Genomic DNA, 24857 nt, shown 5'->3' with positions numbered 1-24857 from the left:
AATACATTAATATTTGTTACTTGCTTTGGCAAATATTGTAACTGATGAGATAGAAAGGATAAAGCAAAGATAAATAAAAATTACACACTTTGCACAAAATGAACATATAACAAGGAAAGAAAAGGCAAATTTTCTCTACCTAAAAGGACTTGTGTGCGTCTTTGCAAATACAAATCAAATTCATCTTCAAATGACCTAAATGAGCTCCTTCTTGCTGCTGCCTCTCTTTCCGATCCCCACTCCCAGGCAGAAGTAAAGCCCCCGCCTCTTAACAGTTTTATAGGTATTTACCTGGGATGGCTTATGAGTAACTTCTACCGCCAATTACAGCTTTCCTGTTTACTCAAAACATCATCCCAACTAGACTTATTCTCTTGCATCTTTGATTGCACCAAGGGTTCAAAGACTTGCTCACAGCAGCTTCTCAGCACACTTGTTGAACTGTGTTAAGGAGGTACTCCTGTCGGCCTTGGGCTTTTGTTCCTACCCTGGATAACCAAAAGCTATAGTTTCTCAAATAAATTTTTAAAATTCTGACTTCAAGTTCATCTGAATGCTTCTCACCAATGGCTACTTGAAGATACTTCAATCACAAATCATTAACTTTCCTTATCAGTGAAGCAACTGCCATGTCTGAATTTCATATGGATCTAGGTCAAGTGTTTGCTCCGGAAGTCATTATGGAAAACTGGTGATTGCTCAAGGAATGATTATCCAATCCACACACTGTGGGGAGGCCCTTTGCTTTTCTGCCTCCTTCCTCTGCTACTCTCTAGGATTAGTTCTCTGCAAAATAATAATTCTCCTAAGGGGTGGGCAGGGCCAACCACAAAAGGAAAGCTGCTATGTGTTAACAGCTCTGGGAGGAAAAACTAAAAATATTCAGTGAAAGCAGAAGATTCAAAATCATGACATAAAGTGAGATTTTTTTGAACCATCTATAGATTTTTTTAGCCTATCATATAGATAAATTGTAATTATTTAGACAGAACAGAAATACAGACACGTGTTCTAGCAAATCAAACGTGTTTCTTACACTATTAAAGTGGATATAGACAGTCAGTCATTCACTCAACAGATATTGCTTTTCTATCTCTTTGTACAGTTGCCCTGCCTTTAAGAAGACGATAATTCAGTTGGAGAAGAAAACATACAAGCTTGCAAAGTTAAATAGTAATATCTAACAAAAGTATGCAAGATGTTATAAAAAAGAAAAATATTCAGCAAAGACTTTTATGTCAGCATTAATATATAAAAAATCAATGATTATTATTTTCACTATTCACATAATCTTTAATAGCTATCAGTAATTAAGCATTATGTTAAACTTTACATGAGTAAAATTTTACCATTGAGATAAGTGCCATTTAACCATCATACTATAAGTATTTTTTTTCCTACATTTTGGGTTAAGACAAGTCTTATATCCACTGGCAACTAATAATTTTGTGTTAACACAGACAACACCTATGGCTGTTTATTTCCATTGCATTTTGAAATCATTTGAGATATTGGCCTTTGAGCTGCATCTATAAGGATTATTTTTCTCTTTATTATTTTTTATTTAGGGTTGTGACACACAGATGATTTACGACATGCTGCTAAAATTGAAATCCATTGTCTATTTACCTGGTGACTTTGTCTGTAAAAAGGTGAGTGTGTGCTATTTTTCAAATGCATGACTAGTAGATATACCTGAGGAGTTCAGACATAAGAAAATGGTTTAAACAATTTGTTGGTGAATTCCACGGCGTAGAAATAATCATGAGATACAATTCTGTAAGACAATAATGTATTCTCAGGTTTCAAAACGGAACCAGACAGTATGGATTTCATTACTGATAGGATATAAGTGTGGGTGGTCTGAAAAGTTGCCTTATGTAAATGTAAATCATCAGTCATCACACCCCATTAATTCCAAATATTTAAAGTGGAGGAAAGTGAAAGATAGATCCGTCCTTTTAATGTCTTCGGCAAACTATCAGTTATTTCCATTCAGCTCACCCAGCCAGTGGATAATCAATGCCACATTTTTAAAAATTTTACTGTACTTTTTATGACTACAAAAGTAATACATGTTCATTGTTTTTTAAAATGGGAAACACATAAAAGGACTGACAAAAATTCCACCATCCAGAAATAACTACCATTAATGTATTTCAACCTATCTTTTTCTACTGATTGATGGGTAGTTGGAGCTTATTTTATGAAGTTGGCATCATACTGTATTTATGTTTGAAACTTGTTTTGTCATGCCACAATATATCATATGAACATTTTACATATTATTAAGTCATCTTCTAAAACCTCCTTTTTCAACACTGCATAGTATTCCAGTCTATGTATATATCCCAACCCATTTCCAAATGTTTCCTTATAAACAAACTTTAAAGTGAAAAAAATTATAAACAACTCTAAAGTGAACATTTTTGCACATCTCTGATGGCTAACTTAAGGAGGGAGAGAAGGAATACATAAAACCTTGGGTTTTATCTCTTGAGATATTAGATCAATAATGAAGTCAATAATCAAAATAAAAAACAGAGAAAGATGAGCAGTTCAGAGAAATGAGAGATGATCCAAAACCCTGGGGGGTTCACATGCAAGTGAGGGTTAGAAGCACTGATGTCATTCCAAAATAAACTGTTAAGGGTTATGGTAGAAGTAAAGTGGAAGGACATGGAGCAAGGACACTTCTGCACTGGGATACTGGCAAGATTTCCTGGAGAAGATGCTATTCAAGCTAAGTCTTTAAAAATGATTCAGCATGAACCAAGAAGAAGAAGAAACAGGCATTCCAGATAGAGGAACGAATTAGCATGAGCTAAGGCAGAAAGGAAGCAACTGTGTCTTCAGAAGGAATTTACAGAACTACAATAATTCAAAAGTTAGAAAACTTTAGCATCATTTATTCAATGAAACTCAATAAATAATTTTGAAATGCTATGGGCCACGCACTATGCTGGGTATTGGACATAATAAGCAGTGAGCAAAAAAAGGATAGTTCTCCTCCTCCAGGGGCTTACAGTCTAATACCAGGGCATTCATTTCACAGTGTACATCAGTATCACCTGAATTTGGAAGTCTGGGCTCCATCCCTAGCAATTCAATTGGTCTGGGTGGAGCCCACATATCAATATTCTTTAAAAGCTCCCAGATGATTCTAAAATGCAGCCAAAGTTGGGTATCACTGAGCTGATGGAAGAGTCAAACAATAAATAAATGAAATTAAATAAATGCCTAACTCCAAAATGTACTAACTTCTATAAAGGGAAAATGGAATTTTCTAGGGGTGTGTGTGGTGGCAAAGGCACTTAGATTTAGATAGGGGGGTCCAAAGGGGGAAGATTTTTGGGTTGTCAAGCATGATCTTTGTGAAACTCTACAGAGAAATAGTTTTTCTGTCAAAAAAAAAAAATGGAGAGGACAGTATTTTAGATGAAGACTTGGAGCCATGAGGTAGGACAGAGCTGGACATATTCAAGAATTGGAGGCAAATGATCATCTGGGATAATGATGGAAGACAAAGTCTAACAGAGTGAAAGACTTCAAGGCATCCAGGTGGAGATACTTAGTAAGGAGGTGGGTGTCAGTCTAGCCCATGAGAGAGGTTAGAACTGGAGGTAGATCTTTGGGAACTGGTTTATAATGGAAACTGCCTGCATAAAAAGCTGAAAAAGAGGTAAAAGAAGAAGGTCAAGGTTGTAACTCTGAAGAATACCAGTATTTATGCAGGAGGTCACTGAAGAACCACCAGAGAGAGCAATGAGAAGGAACCATCAGAAGTAAAAAAAAGGAAAAATGGAGGAGAGATTGTGATACAATAGAAACCAAGAATATACAATCCCCTACAAATTAGCCCAGATTAAAAGTAGACAGATCGGTGATATGAAATCATTTCCATCAAAATGGGAAATAACAAACCACTGTGCAGTTTAAGGACCCCTTTAGGGCAGTGATGCATTTGGAATGACACAGCCTTAATTCACCAAAATGGCCTTTCAGCTTGCTCCAATAGCAGCTAGGGCTGAAAACCGAGATAACTCACAGAGACTTTAGGATCTGTGCCCCCAAGCAAGGAAAATTTGCTTAACAAAGTGTGAAATGCAGAGTGGATGCAGCCTTCTCATTGCTAATTTCTTCCTCACATCACATTCATCACTCAATAATAAAACCAGAGCAGTGAACCCAAACGAGAGAGAAAAAGAAGAAGCAGCAGCAGGGGAGGAGCAGAAATGAAAAGCCACGAGACTCCAAACCACATTCCCTCGTTTCTGTTTTTGAGAAGGGATTTAATTAATAGTAGACGTGGACAGAGATGAAAAGTTGTTACTTGACCAGATTTTAGACAGCTGAATTCAGCTTTGGGTTTTTGCTTTATCATTTCCACAAATCCTTGTAGGAAAGGGGAAGGGGAAAAAAAAAAAAAAAAAAAAGAACATTTTCCATTGGAAGTTGTCTAAATAATTGAAGAAATGGCAGGGCTAGAGACCGAGTTTGCTGACCTAACCCAATCCTTGAAATGGCTCCTAAACTTAACTGAGTGGGTATCTTGGTAGCTTGGACTGTTTCAAAGAGTAGTGGGGAATTTACCCAGGATTAATTTGCAAGAATTAATGTGAGTTTCGTGATGCCCCCACGAGCCTTGGAAAAAGCCTTCTACACTGGACCCCCATAAATCTGAAGTACTCTAAGGGTTACCCCATTGCACATAAAATGCTTGCATTTCTACACTTTCTCCAAATTAGAACATAAACCAACCCCAAGAGCTTGGTTTGATCTTATTTTGCACATGCTGGCAGGCCCTGCCCTCTAGGGAATGCCTACTTCATCTGAACGCTAATTAAACTTGCAGGAAAGTCTTAAATTAGCCTAGAAATATGCAAGAAATAGTGGAAGTTTTGGTTCGGTGATTATGCCAGATCTCCTTGGAAAATTACTGAAATGATCATTAAAAAATAATTAAAGGTGCCGAACTATATTTAAGCACCCATTATGGACTTCTACGTCCAGTCAGTTGTAATAACTGCCTTTGAAAAATCATTCCAGTTCCTTGAGAATTACTTCATGCAAAGAATTAAGGAATATGACCCTGTGCTAATCATTACTTCCTAGAGCATCTCTTGGAAAACTAATTTGCAGACACTTTCTTTTATTTTTAAAATAATTCACAGCTATTTTATTGGCTTTAGAGCGATCAGTCTTGATATTGGATTCATCATTAGATACAGTCTATTTGTACATAAAAATTATATAGTCCGGTAACATAGGTATTGCTAGTTCTGACTGCTGTCATCTGCAGCCTTGTAAGTTTGCTTAAGACACTTAACTTTTCAAGCCTCCGCTACCAATGCTTAAATAAGAGTAATAATACCTTTCCCATTTGACTTCACTGGGAATTTTGCAAGAATTAAATAAGTTAGTATTTATAAAAATGTTTTACAACCAAAAAGTAACATGTTCTCATGGAACAAACACAGACATTAAAATTAGGAGCAATGTGAAATCAGATATTAAGATTTTTAAAAATACTTTGCAAATGCAAGATGTATTAGCGTTGATTTTATGGAAATAACTATAATCACACCCATCTGCATTGGAATTTCTACTTGGATCTATGTTTGAGAATAAATATACGTTGAATAGTCTACACAATGCAAAATTTAAATATATTTTTTGCATTGCTCACTTAGGAGATGTGCATTCTAGCTTTCCTTTGGCTTCTAATGAGTGTCATGGGGCATTGGTTATTCAGCCAAATATTGACTAGTTAGCCAATCTGTGCCTTTATTTTTCATTCTGTAGAATGGACATAATAATACTTACTCTAACTCCCTGATAAAGGCCGTGGGGAGATAAAATGAGAATTTTAGTGTCACAGATGTTAACCAAGAGGTGGTCTGAAAACTTTAAATTTAACCTAAAAGTTGTCATATGATAATAATTAATGTTTAGGAAAATAACCCTTGGTATTAAAGGACTTCAAAACTTCCCAGAGAATGGTTAAATTATAAATCATTCATAAATGGGTGCTCCTGTCATAATCCCTCTGCTCAGCTCTGGAACCAAGTAGACATTGTGGCAGCCATCACTGAACTGTAATCAACAGTGTTTAATCCTAAATTAATTTTAGTGTATTCTGATCCTTTGAAAGTATGGTTAATGAGAATATTTGATGAACTCAACCCAGTCCTCTCCTGAACCACGTATAAGAGAATTTATTGCTCTTTGAGCTATTTTTTATAGCTCAAAGTGATCAAGACTCAACTCACTAAGACATGTAGGTACTGTTATCCAAGAACAGTTTGCCTAATAATAATAATAATAATAATAATAATATAAACTGGCTTATTTAGAGTTACACACAGTTTTTCTTGACCCAAGTGCCATTTAGATCTCTTGTAATGTTTATTCTTTTTGGATCCTGGAGTGAGAAGATGTGTTCCCAGGGTCTCACAACCACCTGTTAGTTTGGTGATTTGCATGACTCAACATAAAGTTATATTCATCACTTAAGATTTATTATAGCAAAGCATACAGTGCAGGAACAGAAAGAAAAAGGAATGCACAGGCAAAGACTAGAGAAATTAGGTGCAGGCTTCCTAGGTCCACTTCTGAGAGGATCCCATGGATGCATTTTTATCTCCCACTGTGGACCATGGAGACAAGGGCAAAATATCTCCACTTAGGAAAGCTCATCTAAGTCTTGGGGTCCAGAGTCCTTAAATGGGGCTGGTCACATAGCTGCATGCCCAGCCATGGTTCAGATTCCAAACCAGATACCAAGGGCACATCATAAACCTTGGTGTTTACATTAAACAGTGTTGACAGCCTGGCACATCCAGCCACACTGCCTGAGGCATACAGAATAACATCATTAACCAGTGGCTGTGTAAACAATGCAGGAGTTTAGTTCTTAGGGCTTGAACAAGGGTCATTGCCCTGGTTCCCGAGTCCCCAGAGATAAGCAAAAACTGAGTAAAACAACCTGCTGCATTAACACTTCCCTCTCAAAATGGAGCGAGAATAATCGCTTAACGGTCTCCTGTGCCCCAGTTACTAAAATCAGACCTCAGTGCTATAGGCAGAAGAGCAGAGTTGACTTCTGAATGACTGTAACTCATGCTCTTTGGATAAACCAAGCAACTTCCTCAAGGCATAGCAGTGGTCACCTAAGCCAAGGTGACCATGCTTACAATTTGTTATTTCCTCTGCCCATGCGCATTCCTGACACAACGTGCTGATACTCACAGAAATATTTGCACCTGTCCAGTGATGGCCTGCAGTGCTGACATGGCAGAGAGGACCACTTTCCTAATAATTTCCTTTCACATGATGCATCCAGCTGTCCATAACTGCCTCGGGTCTTGAGATAATTACTTTTACTCTGGTGTTCTTTGCTTTCTTCATTTGTACTTATTTCTCTGGAAGAGCTTACATTTCTTACTTTGGGAGATAATTGCCATTTCCTCTTTCCATCTGGCACCTAGGGAGAAATTGGCAAGGAAATGTACATCATCAAGCAAGGAGAAGTCCAAGTTCTCGGAGGCGCCGATGGTGCTCAAGTTCTGGTTACTCTGAAGGCTGGGGCAGTGTTTGGAGAAATCAGGTAACTGAAAGACACCTTGTAAATACTGAAGTCTGTCATTTGTCATAAAAGAAAAATCTTAGGTCATAAAATAAGTAGAGTTGCTGCCCAAATTTATCAATGGTTTGAGTGTACTGACAGCATTGGTAAAATAAGGATTTTCTCATTTCTACTCACCCCTTCCCTTCCCCCAAAGACCTAGCTCCCTCAGCCCTGTAGGCGCAGGATTTAGGTCAGTGCCTGGCAGAAGGTGCTCAATATATGTTGAATGACTATGTGAGTGAGTGAATGATGAAAGAAGAGACTGGGAGAGTTAGTTGTCAAATTGTTGGAAAACTTGAATGCCAACTAAGACAGTGGTTTCGAGTAGGTGAGTGATAATGATTATTGTGGTGGAACCAAATTGCCTGAGTCCACATCCCAGTACTGCCACTTGCTAGCTTTGTTCCTCTGTCACTTGACCCCTCTGTTCCTCAGTTTCCTCATCTTAATAATTAGAATAACAATAGTGCGTATCTTGGAGGGTTGGTAAGTGACTAAATTCATTAAAAGCACTTAGAACAATGTCCAACATCTATTGAGAGCTCAGTAGGTATGAACCATTGTTATTACTATTTCCTGTTGGCCAGTATTGGGATACGTTTATCCTACAAGTAAATTCCCAAGAGCAAGATCACAGTCATCCCTTAGTATCTGCAGGGAAATGCTTCCAGGACCCCCTCTGACACCAAAATTCGCCAGTGCTGAAGGCCCTTATGTGAAATGGCATAATACAGTCGACCTTCGTGTCTGTGGGTTCCTCATCTGAGGGTTCCACATCCCAGGATTCAACAAGCTCAGAATTCAACCAACCCGATTACACAACCCGTATGCAAATGCACAAGTCGTGAGTATAGAGGTCCAACACTACAGACGGCAAATGTAAGCATTTTGTGGGTGAAACATTCCATATGCATTATTGTATTTAAACATATTATGTGTTCATTCAGTAGACATGTATCAAGTGCCTGGAGCATGCTAGATTTCAGGTATTGCTGTAAACTTTGGGATATACTGTGAAGACAGTGAACAAGAGCTTACAGTCTTGTGGGCAAAACCTGACAATAAGTAAGCAATTAACTAGACGAGATAAATCCACATTGTAGTAACTGCTATGGAGGTACAGATGGTTAAGAAAGTGACTGGAGATGCTACCTGACATGCAGTGGCCAGGGACAACCTCTCTGGACAGATGATATTCCAAGTGAGACTTGAGAGAGGAAATGGAGCAGCCAACCGGAAATGGAGGAGGGGCCTCCCAGATGATGGAAGAGCGAGTGCAGAGGCCCAGCGGTAAGCAAGGCTGAAAGACACAGAGGTCAGTATGGCTGGAGCTCGGTGAATACAGGGCACTGACGGGAGACGAGGCCAAAGAGGTGAGCAAGAACCCAATTATACAGGTGTTTTAGGTCGTGGTAAGAAATTTGTATTTTATTCTAAATACCAATGGATGCCAGTGGAGGATTGGGGCAAAAGGATGATACAATTTGAATTATGCTATTAAAAGACCACTCCAACAGCTCCGTGGAGACGAGGCAGTAGAGGAGCAAGAATAAAACAGAGGAGATCAATTATAAGTCACTGGCCGTGACTCAGGTGAAAGATGATGGAGTCTTGAACTAGACCGTTGGCTCTTAAGGTGAAGAGACGAGTGCGCTGTTAACATATCCATTTCACAAGTAGGAAAATTGCAGTTCCAAGGGGTCAATTATCTTGCCCAGGATAACATAGCTAATAAGTGGAAGGGATAACATTCAAACATGCGTTTCATGGCTCAGAGTCCAGTGATCTTTCTACCACTCCACGGAAGAAAGGTGTTCATCCAACCTCTGATGTCAGAGCTGCTAAGAAGTTATCTTCAGGGTTCCAGAGAGACGAATAATTTCAGATGACTTCATATTAGCATAATTAGCATTTCCATAGAGAGTTAAAGACTTATTTTTCGGTTGACAATGTGGCTTCTTTTTTTTTTTTTCCCCCTCCTTGCTTAAAGCTGGATGGGCTCTCCTGTGAGGGTTCTGCTCTGGGGCAGTGGTGGAAACACATCTCAGTATGTCCAGACCTGGGTGTTCTTTGACCATTTTCTATTGCTTCCTTACTGGGAGTCCTTGCAAAAGTGATTTAATATTTGAGTGACTTAATAATCACTGTAATCTTCAAGGTCACAATACACGCAAGTCTAATCTAAAACATTGCAGATTTTAATTAAACTGATCTCTCCCAAGGGCTGAGTGCTCCCTAAAAAACCAAGCTTTATAAATACAAGTATGTTAATTGCTGGTGTTACCATCACAGGAGGAAATAACCTAGGAATAGAATCCAGGTGCCGCGGAGCTGCAACTGAAAGGCATCTTTCCATTCTTGACAGCGGTTTCTCAAATAAATCTCCTGTTACCCATTTGGTTTCTAAGGCCAAATTGAAACCAGTAGACCAGACAAGCTCTAAATTTGCTCAGTAATCTGGTTGATTCAAGCAAAAGGGAGTTTTTTTGCCTCGATTCTCTTCTTGGCTGTGGTTGAGGAGAAATAGGATTTGTCTGCCTCTTCCCAGATACCCCCAGGCTTCACAGCTATCATACGCCCCTGGAGTTTGAGTTATTTATTTCAGCAATTGAGGGATACCTGCCAAACATCTAGATACTGGAAAGATCTAGTAATCATGGTTTCCTACTCAAAAATGCCGTGACCTTTGTTAAAAGGAGCTAAATCCAGCACGATCCTGCAGCTTTTTAAAGAACATTCTTTTTTTACAATTAAGAAAGAAAAGGACTGAGGGCTTTCAAGGACATTATACATCAACCCAAAAGAGCAAAGCCCTGACTAAAATAAAGATTTTACAGCCTGTCACGGAGAAAACCCAGACCACATTTCCGATTAACATCTGAAGAGTGCAAACGCTCCATTTTTAATAGAGAGACCCAGGGGCTGCCGAGGAATGGCCTCATGGTCATTCTGACTCCACTGTTTTCCTTCCAAATACATTTATTGCCAAGTCTTACTCATCGACTGTGTTTAACCACTGCCTCTCCCTGCGGCATCTGTTAAAAATCCCACTTTTCTTGAAATGCATCTGAATTTTTACCCTTGTATGCTATTACGATTTCAAGAGGAATCCCTTCTGGTTTTCTCTCTCTTTGGAATGTCCTCTCCCCCAGAAAATACCCACTCACCCTTCGATACTTCAGTTTAAATGTCACCTCTCTGAAGCCATCTCTAACCATCCCCCCAAAAGCTAGTTGCTCCCTGTGCTATTCTTCCATAATAGTTCATCCATGACTTTGCGACAGTATTTACCACTAATTTATAACTAATCTGTTCAAATGGATCTCAACAGACTAAGCTATTAAAATACAAAAACCAGAACTTTTCACACTTATGTCACCAGCAGCTACATAAAAACTACACGAGTGTCGATTTTCGTCGACCTTCTGCCTTCATTCAAAAATAATTTGCAGGTGCTATGAGTCCTAATTAAGTATGTAATTGTGTTTTGATAAAAACAACAGAAAATTATATTCAGGATCCCTTACAGCGTGACATGAAGTGCTTCAAAGAAGGCCATGCCTGACGTGGTGAACAAGAAGCAGCCGCTTCCCTCAAGGGCCTGACAAGTAAGAGGCAAGGAAACACATGATTCCAATGCCTGGTGATGAAGCATTTGGATTGCATTCAGCAATGGAGGAGACACGGGATGTTACGAAGGGCTGAGGCTTCACAAGGACCAGTCCGTTAGACTTAGCAGTAGCTTGAGGTTATCTGGGAACTGAAGGCAGATGGTCCTCGCTTCTCAAGAGACACGTGGAGACAATAATGTGTGCAGACAATGTGTGGGCAAAAAGGTCAGTCCTGGTGGCCAGCACAGGGGGTTGTGTAAAGGATTATTCGCATGATGTCTGTAGTGGGTTGAATGTTGACCCCCACAAAGATGCCCTTTGCCCTAAGCCTTGGAACCTGGGAATGTGATCTTATTTGGGAAAAATAAAAATGAAAAAGAGTCTTTGCAGATAGAAGTAAGGATTTCGAGATGAGCTCATTCTGGATCTTCTTGGATGGGCCCTAAATCCAACAACAAGTGTCCTTACATGAGACAGAAGAAGAGAAGACACACGAACACAGGGGGAAGGGGGGAGGGCTGTGTGAAGACTGAGGCAGAAATGAAAGTTAAGGGGCCTCAGCCAAGGAACTCCTGGGGCCACCAGAAGCTGGAGGAAGCAAGAAAGGATTCTTTCCTAGAGGCCTTGGAGGGGGCACAGCCCTGCCAATATCTTGATTTTGGACGTCTGGCCTCCAGAATCATGAGAGAACAAATTTCTGTTGTTGGGAGTCACTGGTTTTAGCAATTTGTTGTAACAGCCCTAAGAAATTAACGTAATACCCAGCTCTTCACAGTGTTAACTTTCAAAATTTTACTGGGGGAGAAAAAAAGCACAGAAAAAGCCTGCTTGACATGCCCTTGACGCACACTACATGGCCAGTCCACCTCTAACGACCTATCAGTTTTACCTCCAAAGTGTGACTCTGATCATTTGTGCCTTACCTTCTCCACTGCCCCCACCTTTGTCCAAACCATGTCCCTCGCTCGCTGCACAGCTGCAGCAGCCTACTTCCAGTCTCCCACGCCCAGGACCTCACCCTCTGTAATCCAGCCTCTACCCTGCAGCTGGAGGGATCCTTTGGAATCATACATAAGATCATGTCACTGCCCTCCTTCTTAAAACCAGACAATGCTTTCACACCGTGCTCAGAAGTAAGATTGAAGTCCTCGTCATGACTTCCAAGATCCTGCAGAGTCTAGCCCCTACCTCTCTACTTCAGACTGAACCCCACTCCGCTGGCTGTCTCTAACCCAGACTGCGGTTCCTTGAATGCCATCCAGCCGTGGGGATTTGGGGTTTTTCCTAATTTTGGAATAAAAGTTTTTTTAGGTAACATTTGTTTATGACATTATGTATGTTTCATGTATACATTCCATCTCGACTTCTGTATACACTGTAACGTGCTCACTGCCAAAAGTTTGGTTTCCATTTGTCACCATAGAGTTGATCCCCTTCACACATTTTGCCCTCCCTAACCCCGCTTCCGCTCCAGTAATCACTACTCTTGTCCTCTGTATCTGTTTTTTTGTTTGTTGGTTTGGCTTGGTTTGTTCATTTATTTTGCTTGGTTTTTTATATTTCCACATATGAATGAAAATACATGGTATTTGTCTTTCTCCTTCTGGCTTATTTCACTCAGCACAGTACCTCGATATATATCTGTACCACAGCTGCTTTATCCATTCATTCAGCATCGGGCACTTCAGTGGCTTCGGTGTCTTGGCTATTGGAAATAATGCTGCAGTGAACGGAGGCGTGCATATATCTTTTCAAATTCGTGTTTTTGTGTTCTTTGGATGCAGGTACAGAAGTGAAATAGCTGGATCAAATGGTGGTTCTATTCTTAATTTTTTGAGGCATCTCCACACTGTTTTCCATGAAGCAGCAGGGAGTTTCTGCTGGGTTACACTTCCCACCCCTTCCACCTCATCTCAGCGTCTTTCAGGACTTGCTTTATTCTCCACTGTAAGGGCCTCCCAGGTCTCCTTGCTACCTGCTCTGGTTGGACTACATTCCTTCCTTCTGGAACACTTACCTTTGTAATTATACACTCACTGGTGCATTCATTCTTCAATGTCTTCCTTCCCCGCTAAATCATAAGCACGAGGACTACTGCGCATGACCATGGCAGTTGCACTCTGCCTCAAGATGTCCAGATGAGGCAGGAAAAACAGATGTGGGGCATGAGGAGGGCCATGTCCAAGGTCTCGGTTGAACCCCTAGGATGTGCCCCACCGAAGTGTGGGTCCTTGGCTTCTCGCAGGAAAGAATTCAAGAGCGAGCCACAGTTGAATAAAGGCAGATTTATTTAGAGAGATACATACTGCATAGAGTGTAAGCTGTTTCAGAAGGCAAGAGAAAGGCCATGAGGTGTGGGGGTTGGATGCTCAGATTAGAGTAAAAGTAAGTAGACACTCCACAGACAGAGTGTAGGCCACCTCCAAAGAGGAGGAAGCGAGAGGCGGCCACCAAGCGCTGTGTTGCTAGTTTTTTATGGGCTCGGTAGACTGCAGGTGGGACCCTGGGGAAGGGGCTGGGATTCCCACGAACTGGGCCACCGCCCATTCTTCGGCCTTTTGCGGTTAGCCTTGGCGCTGTCATGGCGCCTGCGGGCATGTTATTTACCTTGCTAATGTTACAATGAGCATATAATGAAGCTTAAGGTCTACTAGAAGTCAAACCTCCGGCCAGCTTAATCCTCAAGGCCAACTGGTTATTGAATCTTCCACCATTTTGGTCTCAATTGCTGTCATTCCTTAAGTGGCTGTGCCCTGCCCCCTTCCCTCCTGCCTCACAGGGAGGGGCCAGGAAGGCTGGGTTGCAGCCTGCACTCTGCTCCTGAGCGTGAGCCCTGCTGCTGCGCTCTCCCGCAGCCACAGGTGCCCTCTGCTTTACAAAAGCGGGCATTTTTCTAGTCAAGCTTTGTGCCCAGAGGACCACATGTGCCCAGGGAAGCTGTATTTTTCCATTCTGCACAAAGACACAGGCCCTAGCAGACATCATGTTTTTATCGTTTGGCACCCAACTTCCAGCCCTTAAGGCAGTGCCTGGCCCACATTAAATGCCTAATGGTTGTTGAATAAATAAGTGAATGTAATTATCTTTTTATCTTTGCAAATGGACTAATGCAGATACATTTTTGTCATGAATATGCATATACAGCCTTGTGCCCTTTTTATCAGTTTTCAGTATTAAGAATAGCTCTGCTATGTTGATCTTTGTAAAATTATTTTGTTTTTTCTTTTATTTCTTTGAGGTTTATTCCCCAAAGTGAAATAACTAGGTCAAAAGGTAGAAACATTTCTAAAACTCTTGGAATATAGGGGCGGATTATTTTTTAGAAAAACTGAAGCAATTTACGGTACAACATGCAGTGTAAGGGCTGTTTTTCCCCAGCGTCAGTGATATAACCTCGTTATTCTCGTTGCTTTTGCATTTTAATAGGTTGTTTTAATTTGCGTTTCTCTAAATAGTGCCTGGGAAATAGGTCCTCAATAAATATTTGCTAAATGAATTAATTTCCTATGAACCTACTATTTTCATAAATGTGATCATTTATTTTCTGCATTTCTTTCTTTGTACAACATCCCTTTTTCATCATATATAACAAGTTATTGAGTAGAATTTAGGCACTGGTATAGCCTTCTATGTTTTAGATAGTCTGGGTTTCATCTAAAGGGTTTAAGTTCTGAGTTTCCACTTGTTATATTGGTCAAGTGGGTCATTCTGCATATCAAATAAATATTTATTCTGTATCATTGTGGAAGAAGTCAAATATTTTGAAAAAAAATGATTTTAAATCTTTGTTCCCTCCAGTGTTTGCCTGTTTCTCCTGAAGACTCAGTTTTCAAAATGAGAGTACCAAGGTAGACCTCTAGTTCTTAGGACTATTCTAACTCCGTATACATAGTCTTCATCGGAATAACTCTGTCATTCCTCTCCCCCTGACCCTGCCTTTCCTAAAAGACAGAAATAGTAGAGACATTGGAAGTATGAGCAGAGGTAAGAAAAATCAATTAATATTGAGGGGGAAAAACTTTCCATTTCCATTTTTTTCCCCTAGCTCAAACCTGCACACATTGCCTGTGTTAAACATATGCATTTGTATTTTCACTACATTCTTTTGTATACAGTCTTATTATAATTTATATTATATAATATATGTATTTATATGCATGTGTGTATATGTGTCTATGAATATGTTATAACACACATATGTATAATCTCCATGTTGCTCTATATTGCTCACATTCACAGCTTTGCACATACAGGTCATCTCAAACTACATATACCTTCTCCCTTTGCCATTCACACACTGATTCCATCCACTTACCCGCCTCTGACACACTAGCACTATGACGGTTAATTTCACATGTCAACTTAACGAGGCTAAGGGATGCCCAGACAGTGGATAAAACATTATTTCTGGGTGTGTCTGGGAGGGTGCCTGGGGGAGATGAGCACTTGGAGCAGTAGACTGAGTAAGGAAGGCCACCCTCCTCACCACAGGCGGGCTCATCTGATCCACTGGGACCAAAGACAACAGAAAGGTGAAGGGAGGGCAGATTCCCTCTGTGTGCTGGAGCTGACACATCCACCTTCCCGGCCCTCAGACAGAGACACTGACATTCCTGGTGCTTGGGCTTTCAAACCAGACCTGGACTTAAACCAGAGGCTCCCCTTTTCCCCGCTTCTCGGGCCTTTGGACTCAGACTGAATGACACTACCAGCTTTCCTGGGTCTCCAGCTGGCAGACAGCAGACTGTGGGATGCTCAGCCTCCGTAACCATGGGAGCTAACTCCCATAATAAATCTCCTTTTGTACATATCTGTGCATGTCCTATTTTTTCTGTTTCTCTGGAGAACCCTGAGTAATAAAAGTCATTATACTTATTGTTATTTGTTACAGTTACATACAGCAAATTAGGGTTTAAAACTTCTTAGCCAGAAATTTGGCCTAATAACACCTTCCTAATTGAATATCAGGAGTCTGTAAACACCTGTATCTCCCTAAAGATAATGTCAACTGAAATAAATGCGCAGCCTAAAAGTTGAGAGTTATGTTTTATTTGGCAGGAGGACTCAAGCCAGGATGACAGCCTCTCAGATCTCCCAGAAGGACTGCTCCCAAGAGGTAGGGGAGGAGCTAGGATATATGGGAGCTTTACAACAAAGACCAGGTAGTTAGAATAATAAAAGATTACTTGTTAACTAAAGAAAGCCAGGCATCTCAAGTTAAAGAATTTAGCACTTTTTTGTGTATGGGAGGAAGCAAACATTTGGGCTCACTGAATTCATTCCTTTGACAAGCACCTGGCTATCTAGGGCCAGTGTCCTGTCCTTTCTTATTCTGAGTCCCCTCAGGGTGCACCACTGTGAGTGGCTGCAGAGGCCGGGCTGCAGGCTTGTCTTTACTAGGGTGGTGGCAGCCACGGATGACTTGATGGCTTCAGCATTCTTTGTTTACTGGTATGGTTTGTGGTATTTTTCGTTCAAAGTAATCAGACACCCATATTAGGTACTGAAAGATGGTCTTTTCCTAAGAGAGAGATTAAGTATCCTGCTCAGAAATACACTTTAAATGGTAGAGTTATCTGGGTCCAAAATCTATATTCTTTCCAAAAAACCATACCATGCTTTCATAGTTCTCCTTTTGTCCCGCTTCACCTGCTGCATACAGGATAGGCACTTAATAAACACACAATTGGAGTGAAAATCAGAAAGGCCCTTAAGGTATTGTCCTTAAGTTATCCACATCAAACAGAGGTGGATCTGGAATCAAAATCCATTCCTTTGCTTCCTGGGCCATTGCTCTGCTCACTAGGTTTTGACCTGAGGACACTTGCCATCAACCTCAGGGGTGTGTCCTGCAGCACGTGCTCTTTGAGAAACTCTGTGTGGGCCTGGGAATACTTAGGGATCTTCTTACTAAGCTATTAAATGAGTGAAACTTTCCACTGGAGGAGTGCTGGAGAAGCATTTTGTGGACAGGAGGAGAAACAACAACAACAAAAAAATAGATGCCAGTTTGGGCAAAATCCATCTGGCAGACAGACTATTTCTTCCGTTCAAAAACTCATCAAGCACTCCAAGTGTGTAACCTGAAGGCAAGTTTAATTAAAGCTTGAGAAATCTCAAAATAACCTGACATTTAAATATGTTATTTCCGTTCTGCTCTCACAGTCTGACACACACAGAGACATTCTCAGGTCCAAATTAAGCTCCCCAATGCCATCTAGCCCTGCCTAGCTACTGGATTACTCCGTGTCCAAGGTGACAGGAATGTGAATGAAACAGGCTCATCTAATCATTGTCCTTCGTGTATTAACATCCATTTCAGAGACAGATAGGTAGGAAGACAGGTAGGAAGTTGGGTAGGTGAGTGACTGAAGAGATGATTGTGATGGATGGATGGATGGATGGACAGATAGATGGATGATAGAGTAAAATTCGTTTCTCTTCCTTAAAAAAAAAAAGGTGAAGGCAGAGCTTGTCTTGGGGAGAACCTCAGGAAAGGACTAAAAAGTAAGTGGTTTCTTTTGCCATGGAGCAAGAGACTTTAAAGTGCCAATGTGCAATCTTGAGCAAAATAAGTAGGCATTCATGTGGTCAACATTTATGGATTCCAAGTATGTGCTTTCTGTCTTGGAGGAGTAAATCCATTCGTAAGTGGCCTGGGGACACTTCACAAGTTTTTCTTACTCCCTTAGGTAGGACGGGAAAGATAAAGATGAGAGAAATGCCTTTCCTCCTGGTGGGGTAAGGCTTTGGTAATCTTTTTCCCTGGATACTAGACCATTTTAATGTAAAACAAATAAACTCTTGAGTGTGTTTTACAATGATCAGTTATTCCCTTCTACTGCCAGAGCAACAAGCAGATCTTTCTTGGCTCTTAGCCATGAGAACCCGCTGGAGTTTCTCAAGGTAAAACCCATACAAGTATATTTCCCCATAATTGTGACCCCCTCCCAGAGTTTTCTCGTTCACTCTTAACCTATAGCAATTTGTCTAAATTACCATATAAGTGTTTCTACCAGTTAAAACTCCAAGGGCTTCTGTTCCAGGTAAGCAGGTCTGGCCATGGCTTTCTGGATTCACCTGTCTCTTCAGATCTGGGTGGGAGTTTACCCTGCAACTTCAGGTCCCTGATAAGTGCTAGGAAATCACTGATTTTCAGTTTGGTGTTGTAAGGACAGGAGTGACAACTTCTAAGCTCTCGACATGTCAGAGCTGAAACCCAATGTTAGTTTTTTTAACGATGAACAGCCAGTCGGAATGTTCCCTTCTCTGCAGCAACAGTTGGAGAAACGTACACGGTCTGATATCCATCTTCAGGCCTAGGACCCAAGCAGCTTCTCACGTCTCATCGCCCCCAAAGGCAGGGCTGTGAAAGTGTGAACGTTCCGATCTCCAGACGCTTGCTCTGTCTTTTCCAACCCTAGGGACTGCTTTATTTAATGTGAGCCTTCTTTCTTCATTTCTGAGTGGCTGACTCCAAGAGATAAAATCTACTGTGTTACCTTATCATGCAGAGCCTGCAATGTCTTTTTGTTTGTTTGTTTTAAACACTTGAAATGTGTTTTTTCTTGTCTTGGTTTCAAAGACCAGCCTTTATTTTCCAGATTATCTGTGAACAATAGAAGTTCTATTCTTTTGTTTCACTCATTTGTGTGTTTATTCATTTGCGTGTTCACTTATTTGATAACTACTTGGGGGTCACTTCCCAAATGCAGTGTGCCCCAGCTGTGTCCCTGAGCGATCTAAAGCCCAGAACTCACTGACATTCCAAGTAGGAAGTTGAATGTGTCTGACTATCCTACAGAGCAATTTATGCTACTGAGAAACAATTTAATCTGGGAGTTAAGTATCGGAAGAGACCGAATTCACCTAATGTAACCAGGGTATTATTAAGGTTTGATGTCAGAGCTTTCAGTCAGAGTTCAGGGGAAGACTGAAGGTACACTCAAGAGAGGTAACTAAGAAGAACTTTAATAAAGGGATTATTGACAGAAGTCAATAGAAGGAAATTAGTCCAGTATATATAAACAGCTCAAACAACTTAATAAGAAAAAAACAAACAACCCAATCCAAAAATGGGCAGAAGACTTTAACAAGCAATTCTCCAATGAAGACATGCAAATGGCCAAAAGGCACATGAAAAAATGCTCAGTATCACTAATTATTAGTGAAATGCAAATCAAAACTACAATAAGGTATCACCTCACACCAGTCAGAATGGCCATTATTCAAAAGTCCACAAACGATAAATACTGGAGAGGCTTTAGGGAAAAGGGAACCTTCTTACACTGCTGGTAGGAATGCAGTTTGGTTCAACCATTATGGAAAACAGTATTGAGATTCCTTAAAAAATAAAAATAGACTTACCATATGATCCAGCAATCCCACTCCTGGGTGTATATCTGGAGGGAACTCTAATTCAAAAGGATACATGCACCCCAATGTTCACAGCAGTACTATTTACAATAGCCAAGACATGGAAACAGTCTAAATGTCTATCAACAGATGACTGGATAAAGAAGATGTGGTATATTTATACAATGGAATACTATTCAGCCATAAAAATGACAACATAACGCCATTTGCAGCAATATGGATGTCCCTGGAGAATGTCATTCTAAGTGAAGTAAGCCAGAAAGAGAAAGAAAATACCATATGAGATCGCTCATATGTGGATTCTAAAAAAAAAAAAAAAAGAACATAAATACAAAACAGAAACAGATTCACAGACATAGAATACAAACTTGTGGTTGCCAAGGGGGCAGGGGGTGGGAAGGGACAGACTGGGATTTCAAAATTTGTAGATACTGACAGGCAAATGCAGAATAGATAATCAAGATTATACTGTATAGCACAGGGAAATATATACAAGATCTTGTGGTGGTTCACAGCAAAAAAAAAAAGTGACAATGAATATATGTATGTTCATGTATAATTGAAAAATTGTTCTCTACACTGGAATTTGACACAACATTGTAAAATGACTATAACTCAATAAAAAAATGCTAAAAACAAAGAAGTTGTAGTATATTCATACAATGGAATACTATTCAGGCATAAAAAAGAAAAATGACATTTGCAGCAACATGGATGGACCTGGAGATCATCATTCTCAGTGAAGTAAGACAGAAAGAAAAAGAAAAGTACCATATGATGTCAGTCATGTGGAATCTGAAAAAATTAAAAGAAGGAAAGAAAAAAAGAGGACACTAATTAACTCATCTACGAAACAGAAAAAGACTTGCAGACATAGTAAACAATCTTATGGTTACCTGGGGAAAAGGGGTGGGAAGGGATAAATTTGGGAGTTTGAGATTTGCAAATATTAACCACTATATATAAAAATAGATCAAAAAACAAATTTCTTTTGTGTAGCACAGGGAACTATGTTCTGTATCTTGTAATAGCCTTTAATGAAAATGAATATATGTATATATATATATGCATGCCTGGGACATTATGCTGTACACCAGAAATTGACACAGTGTAACTGACTGCACTTCAATTAAAAAAAAATCGAAGGAAATTAGAAGGAAAATCTGAGGACCCATCAAGGGATGCTGATACGTCTCAAAGCTAGCCACAAGGGAGCTGTTTCCATAGCTGAGACAAAAGGGGACAAGGGAAGGGCAGGTTACCAGAGCCCAGGAAGTTGTAGGAGTTGTATCTCTGGGAGATGGCATGTGTCAAGAGCTGTGGATTTTGTTGGAACTGCAGGCATTGCTATCCTAAGGCCTGGCCAGGAAAGAATGAGGGAACAAACGCCCCATCCCCACTCTCTTCCTGCTTTCCTACTGGTACTTCCCATTGTTTGAACCCAAACGAAAGTCAGAGAGCAAGCCCACAGAGGTCAGCTTCCTGGGGAGCAGAGAGGATGGGGAAGGATGAAAAGTGAATCCGGAAGGGCAGATGGAGTCCAAAGGGAGCCTGCAGCCTGCAGTCTGGGATGAAGACTCTCACAGGGCTCCGATGGCTACAGGGCCTTGATCTGAGGTGGGAGCTGGAGGCAAAACATGTTGAAAACTCTTGCCACTTCTGTTACCACCACATCTTGACTCTCTCTGCACAATTATCTGAACTCTCACCTCCAGGGAATGATCTCTGAAGCAGCATAAATGGTTATAATATTTGATTTTCTTTATTTTTTAAAGATTTTGGTGAAGGAAGAGTGAAAGTGGTGGCCCAGATTCGCTCTTCTCTCTTTCAGCCTTCTAGCAGCGAGAGGGGGAAACCGCAGGACTGCCAACGTGGTGGCGCACGGCTTTGCCAACCTTCTCACCCTGGACAAGAAGACCCTCCAAGAAATTCTAGTGCATTATCCAGATTCTGAAAAGCTCCTCATGAAGAAAGCCAGGTACAACCTTTATAACCTCATTAAAGAGGAGGTGGTTTTACTTCGTAAAATCTAAATTGAGAACTGTATTATGACGGCAGGGATCAACTTTCTCCGTGAGATACACTTAACAACTGCTTATGCAGTTATACACTGAAAACGTCACAGGTTAGGAGGAATGACAGTATTTCTGGTAGGTTTTGCCAGAACTCTCACAGTGCTGTCTAAAACGGCCTTTCTCTCCTGTCCACAGGGTGCTTCTAAAGAAGAAGGCTCCAGGCAAAGGGGCGACCCCTCCAAACAAAGGGCTTGCCTTTCTCTTCCCACCGAAACAAGAGACACCCAAGATGTTTAAAGCTCTCCTAGGAGGCGCAGGAAAAGCAGGTCTTGCCAGACTGCTCACATTGAAGAGAGAACAAGCCATTCAGGTAATAAGACAGAGTGGAAGGAGGGCTGTCACAGAGACCACAGGACTAAGGACACCCAGACAAGCCCCTGCTTTAATTCCATTTCAGACACTGGGATAATTTGGACTCATCTAATGCAAATAATTATGACTTTACATATAACTCTTATTATTATTTAAACTGTATGCCCCCTCCAAAAAAAAAGAATAAGGAAAAATGAAGAAAAAAAGAAAAATTTTAAATAAAAGAGAGAAAGGAGGTGGGTTATAGCTCAGTAGTACAGTGCACGCTTAGCATGCACAAGATCCTGGGTTCAATCAATTAAAAACAAAAAACAAAAAAACAAACCAAAAAAAAAAAAAAAGAAAATTAATACTGCTTGCCCGTATACCATCACATTTCACCCTCATAGGTTTATTATAGAGAGTTTTAATGTATATATACATAAATACAGTTGACCATGATTGTAGATTCTGTTTGTGAATTCGCCTACTTGCGAAAATGTATTTGCAACCTCCAGATCAACATCTGGGGTGTTTCTGTGGTCATTCGCAGGCATACGTGTGCACTGCTGCGAAAAATTTAAGTTGCCAGAGGCACAAGTTCCCAGCTGAGGTTGAACGAGGGACACTCTGCCTTCTAGTTTCAATTCTCACACTGCAAACAAGTGACCTTTTCATGGTCTATTTAGCGCCATGTTTTTTTGCGTGTTTGTGTCTCTTGTCCCCTCTGCCTCCCCCGTGGTTAAAAAGGGCCCCCAAGCAAAGTGTGGAAGTGCTGTCCAGTGTTCCCAACCACAAAATGCTCTGATGTCCCTTACAGAGACATACACGTGAGATAAGCTTCATTTAGGCATGAGTTGTAGCGCTGTTGGCTGTGAATTCCACGTGACGAATAGATAATATCTATTAAGTGAGGTGTTTCTAGACAGAAACGCACATGGATCAAGGTTATGTATTGATTGGTTGACCAAAATGTTGTAGCCAGTCTCCTAGGAACCTAAACTTGTGTTACCCCGAAGAGCCATAGTTCAGGATTTGCTAATTCAGTGTTTTATAGAATTCAGCAGTTTTACAGAACAAAACTACTGTGAATAGTGAGGATGAGCTGTATATGTATAAATATACATATATATCTTTAAATATATAACACGTTTGCCAACAAGCCAATAAACATATTCACAAATATTCATTCAATTATTATCACAAATGTTTAAAGCCAGAAATAACCTCATGGATGTCATCCAAGCCTTCATGTTACAGGTGGAGAAACTGAGCTCCGGATCAGTTTCTTTGGATAAGGTCACAATCGATGACAGAACAAAAACTATTATTCAGGTGTTCAGACTTCCAGGTCTACACCAAGCTGTCTCCCAATTCCTAGTAATGTTAAGAAACTCAAATGTTATTGTTTTTCTCTCCTTTTTTTTTTTTTTCGTATTTATTTGATTCTGATAAGTCTATGAGGGCAGACACTAAAGAATGGAGCAGGGATTCAGGTTTTCTGAATCTAGTCATCATGTTAGCTCTAAAACTGTAAGAAATAGGTGGCCGTGGACCTTTCAGAAAACTGGTAAATCAAATATTAGCGTAAGTCACACTCAAGAGACTAAAATTTGCCTCCTCCTTTTTCACACACACACACAACGCTGTGGTGAAAATTACCAAATGCCTCGTTTTATCGGCATAGAAATAGTAATTTGGGTAAAAGACTTGACAGTAAAGAAACATATGTCAGTGAGTTAAGTCAAGTCCCCAGCTTCATACTGGCATATCCATGCCTTGTACAAGCCTCTCTCAAACTGATCCCAGGCCTCACCCATAAAGAGCATAGCATGTTTTTGACGATGGAAATTCTACAGATGACCTAAATACAGCAGATTCTAAAACTGTATCCAACATTCATGGGACAGACTCATGGAGAAGATTGTACTAGGAAAGAGAGAAGATTTTTCTCCCTGAGGTTCTTCTATGAGGTTCTCCAAGAGGAAAATCATACTTTCCATAGTATTTTTATGGTATTCGGTTAATATTTATTTTAAGAAGAGATAAATATTTAAAATTTCATCTTCATAAAATAAATAAGCAAATATTTAAAAAGCAAAGAGTCCTAAGCATTAAGTCTAATAATTCAGAGACCGGTATAGGAAGAGAATTCCTAGACAGGCACAGAAATGCAGTGCGGACGAACACCGTAATTCAAATGTGACAGCTCAGCCCCGTCCTCCAGCACATCAGGAAGCAGTCAGGTGCTAGTCAGAGGCAGACACAAGTCCCCTATTGACTTCATTCGGACAGTCTTCGCCTTGGTGGTGATTATGATTTCAATACCAATTTTTTTCAACAACTAGGAAAAAAGTGAAAATGCTGAAGGAGAAGAGGATAAAACGAAAGAACATGAAGAAAAAGGAAGCGAGCCAGCAGAGACACCCCTGGACGCAGCCAAACATGGAGCAAATTCCGTTACAGCGGAGGCAAGGCCCCAGCCAATCAGAAGGGCAGGTCTGCCCAGAGGCACCACCGGCCAATCACTCATCATCAGCATGGCTCCCTCGGCCGAGGCGGGGGAAGAGGTTCTGACCATTGAAGTCAAAGAAAAGGCTAAGCAGTAAATGCCCATCTTTAGATACAACCTAGCTAGTTCCCAAAGAGATTGTAGCCAGGATGGTAGCTCACGTTCATGAGAGGGGAAAACCTTGCCGGGACCCTTGAGAAACCGTAGGCAAACCCCTAGCTAAGTTTCTAGGACTTACCTGAGAGTGTGACCTTATGCAGTGGTAATAAGACTATTAAAAAAGCCATCCGTATTCTCTGTTGTCATTAGCTTTGTGCAATTGGTATTTCTTCTACTTGTATGTAGTAGGTTATTTTTCTTCC

The 24857-nt window shown here is 40.5% G+C and overlaps 1 protein-coding gene across 1 annotated transcript in view; it reads left to right on the top strand.

The window, feature by feature from the left end:
- CNGB3 (cyclic nucleotide gated channel subunit beta 3) overlaps positions 1-24592 on the top strand; it is a 109666-nt gene extending 85074 nt beyond the window's left edge. The window contains exons 14-18 of the mRNA XM_010979349.3: positions 1569-1652; positions 7491-7609; positions 21449-21595; positions 21828-22002; positions 24332-24592. Coding sequence (XP_010977651.3) covers positions 1569-1652; positions 7491-7609; positions 21449-21595; positions 21828-22002; positions 24332-24592 — 786 coding nt within the window. The remainder of the gene's footprint in view (positions 1-1568; positions 1653-7490; positions 7610-21448; positions 21596-21827; positions 22003-24331) is intronic.
- Positions 24593-24857: the final 265 nt, after the last annotated feature.

The sequence above is a fragment of the Camelus dromedarius genome, chromosome 30 (genome assembly GCF_036321535.1).
Source record: "Camelus dromedarius isolate mCamDro1 chromosome 30, mCamDro1.pat, whole genome shotgun sequence".
Taxonomy (NCBI): domain Eukaryota; kingdom Metazoa; phylum Chordata; class Mammalia; order Artiodactyla; family Camelidae; genus Camelus; species Camelus dromedarius.
Note: the sequence above shows the minus strand (reverse complement) of the source record. Positions and strands in the feature narration are given on the sequence as shown.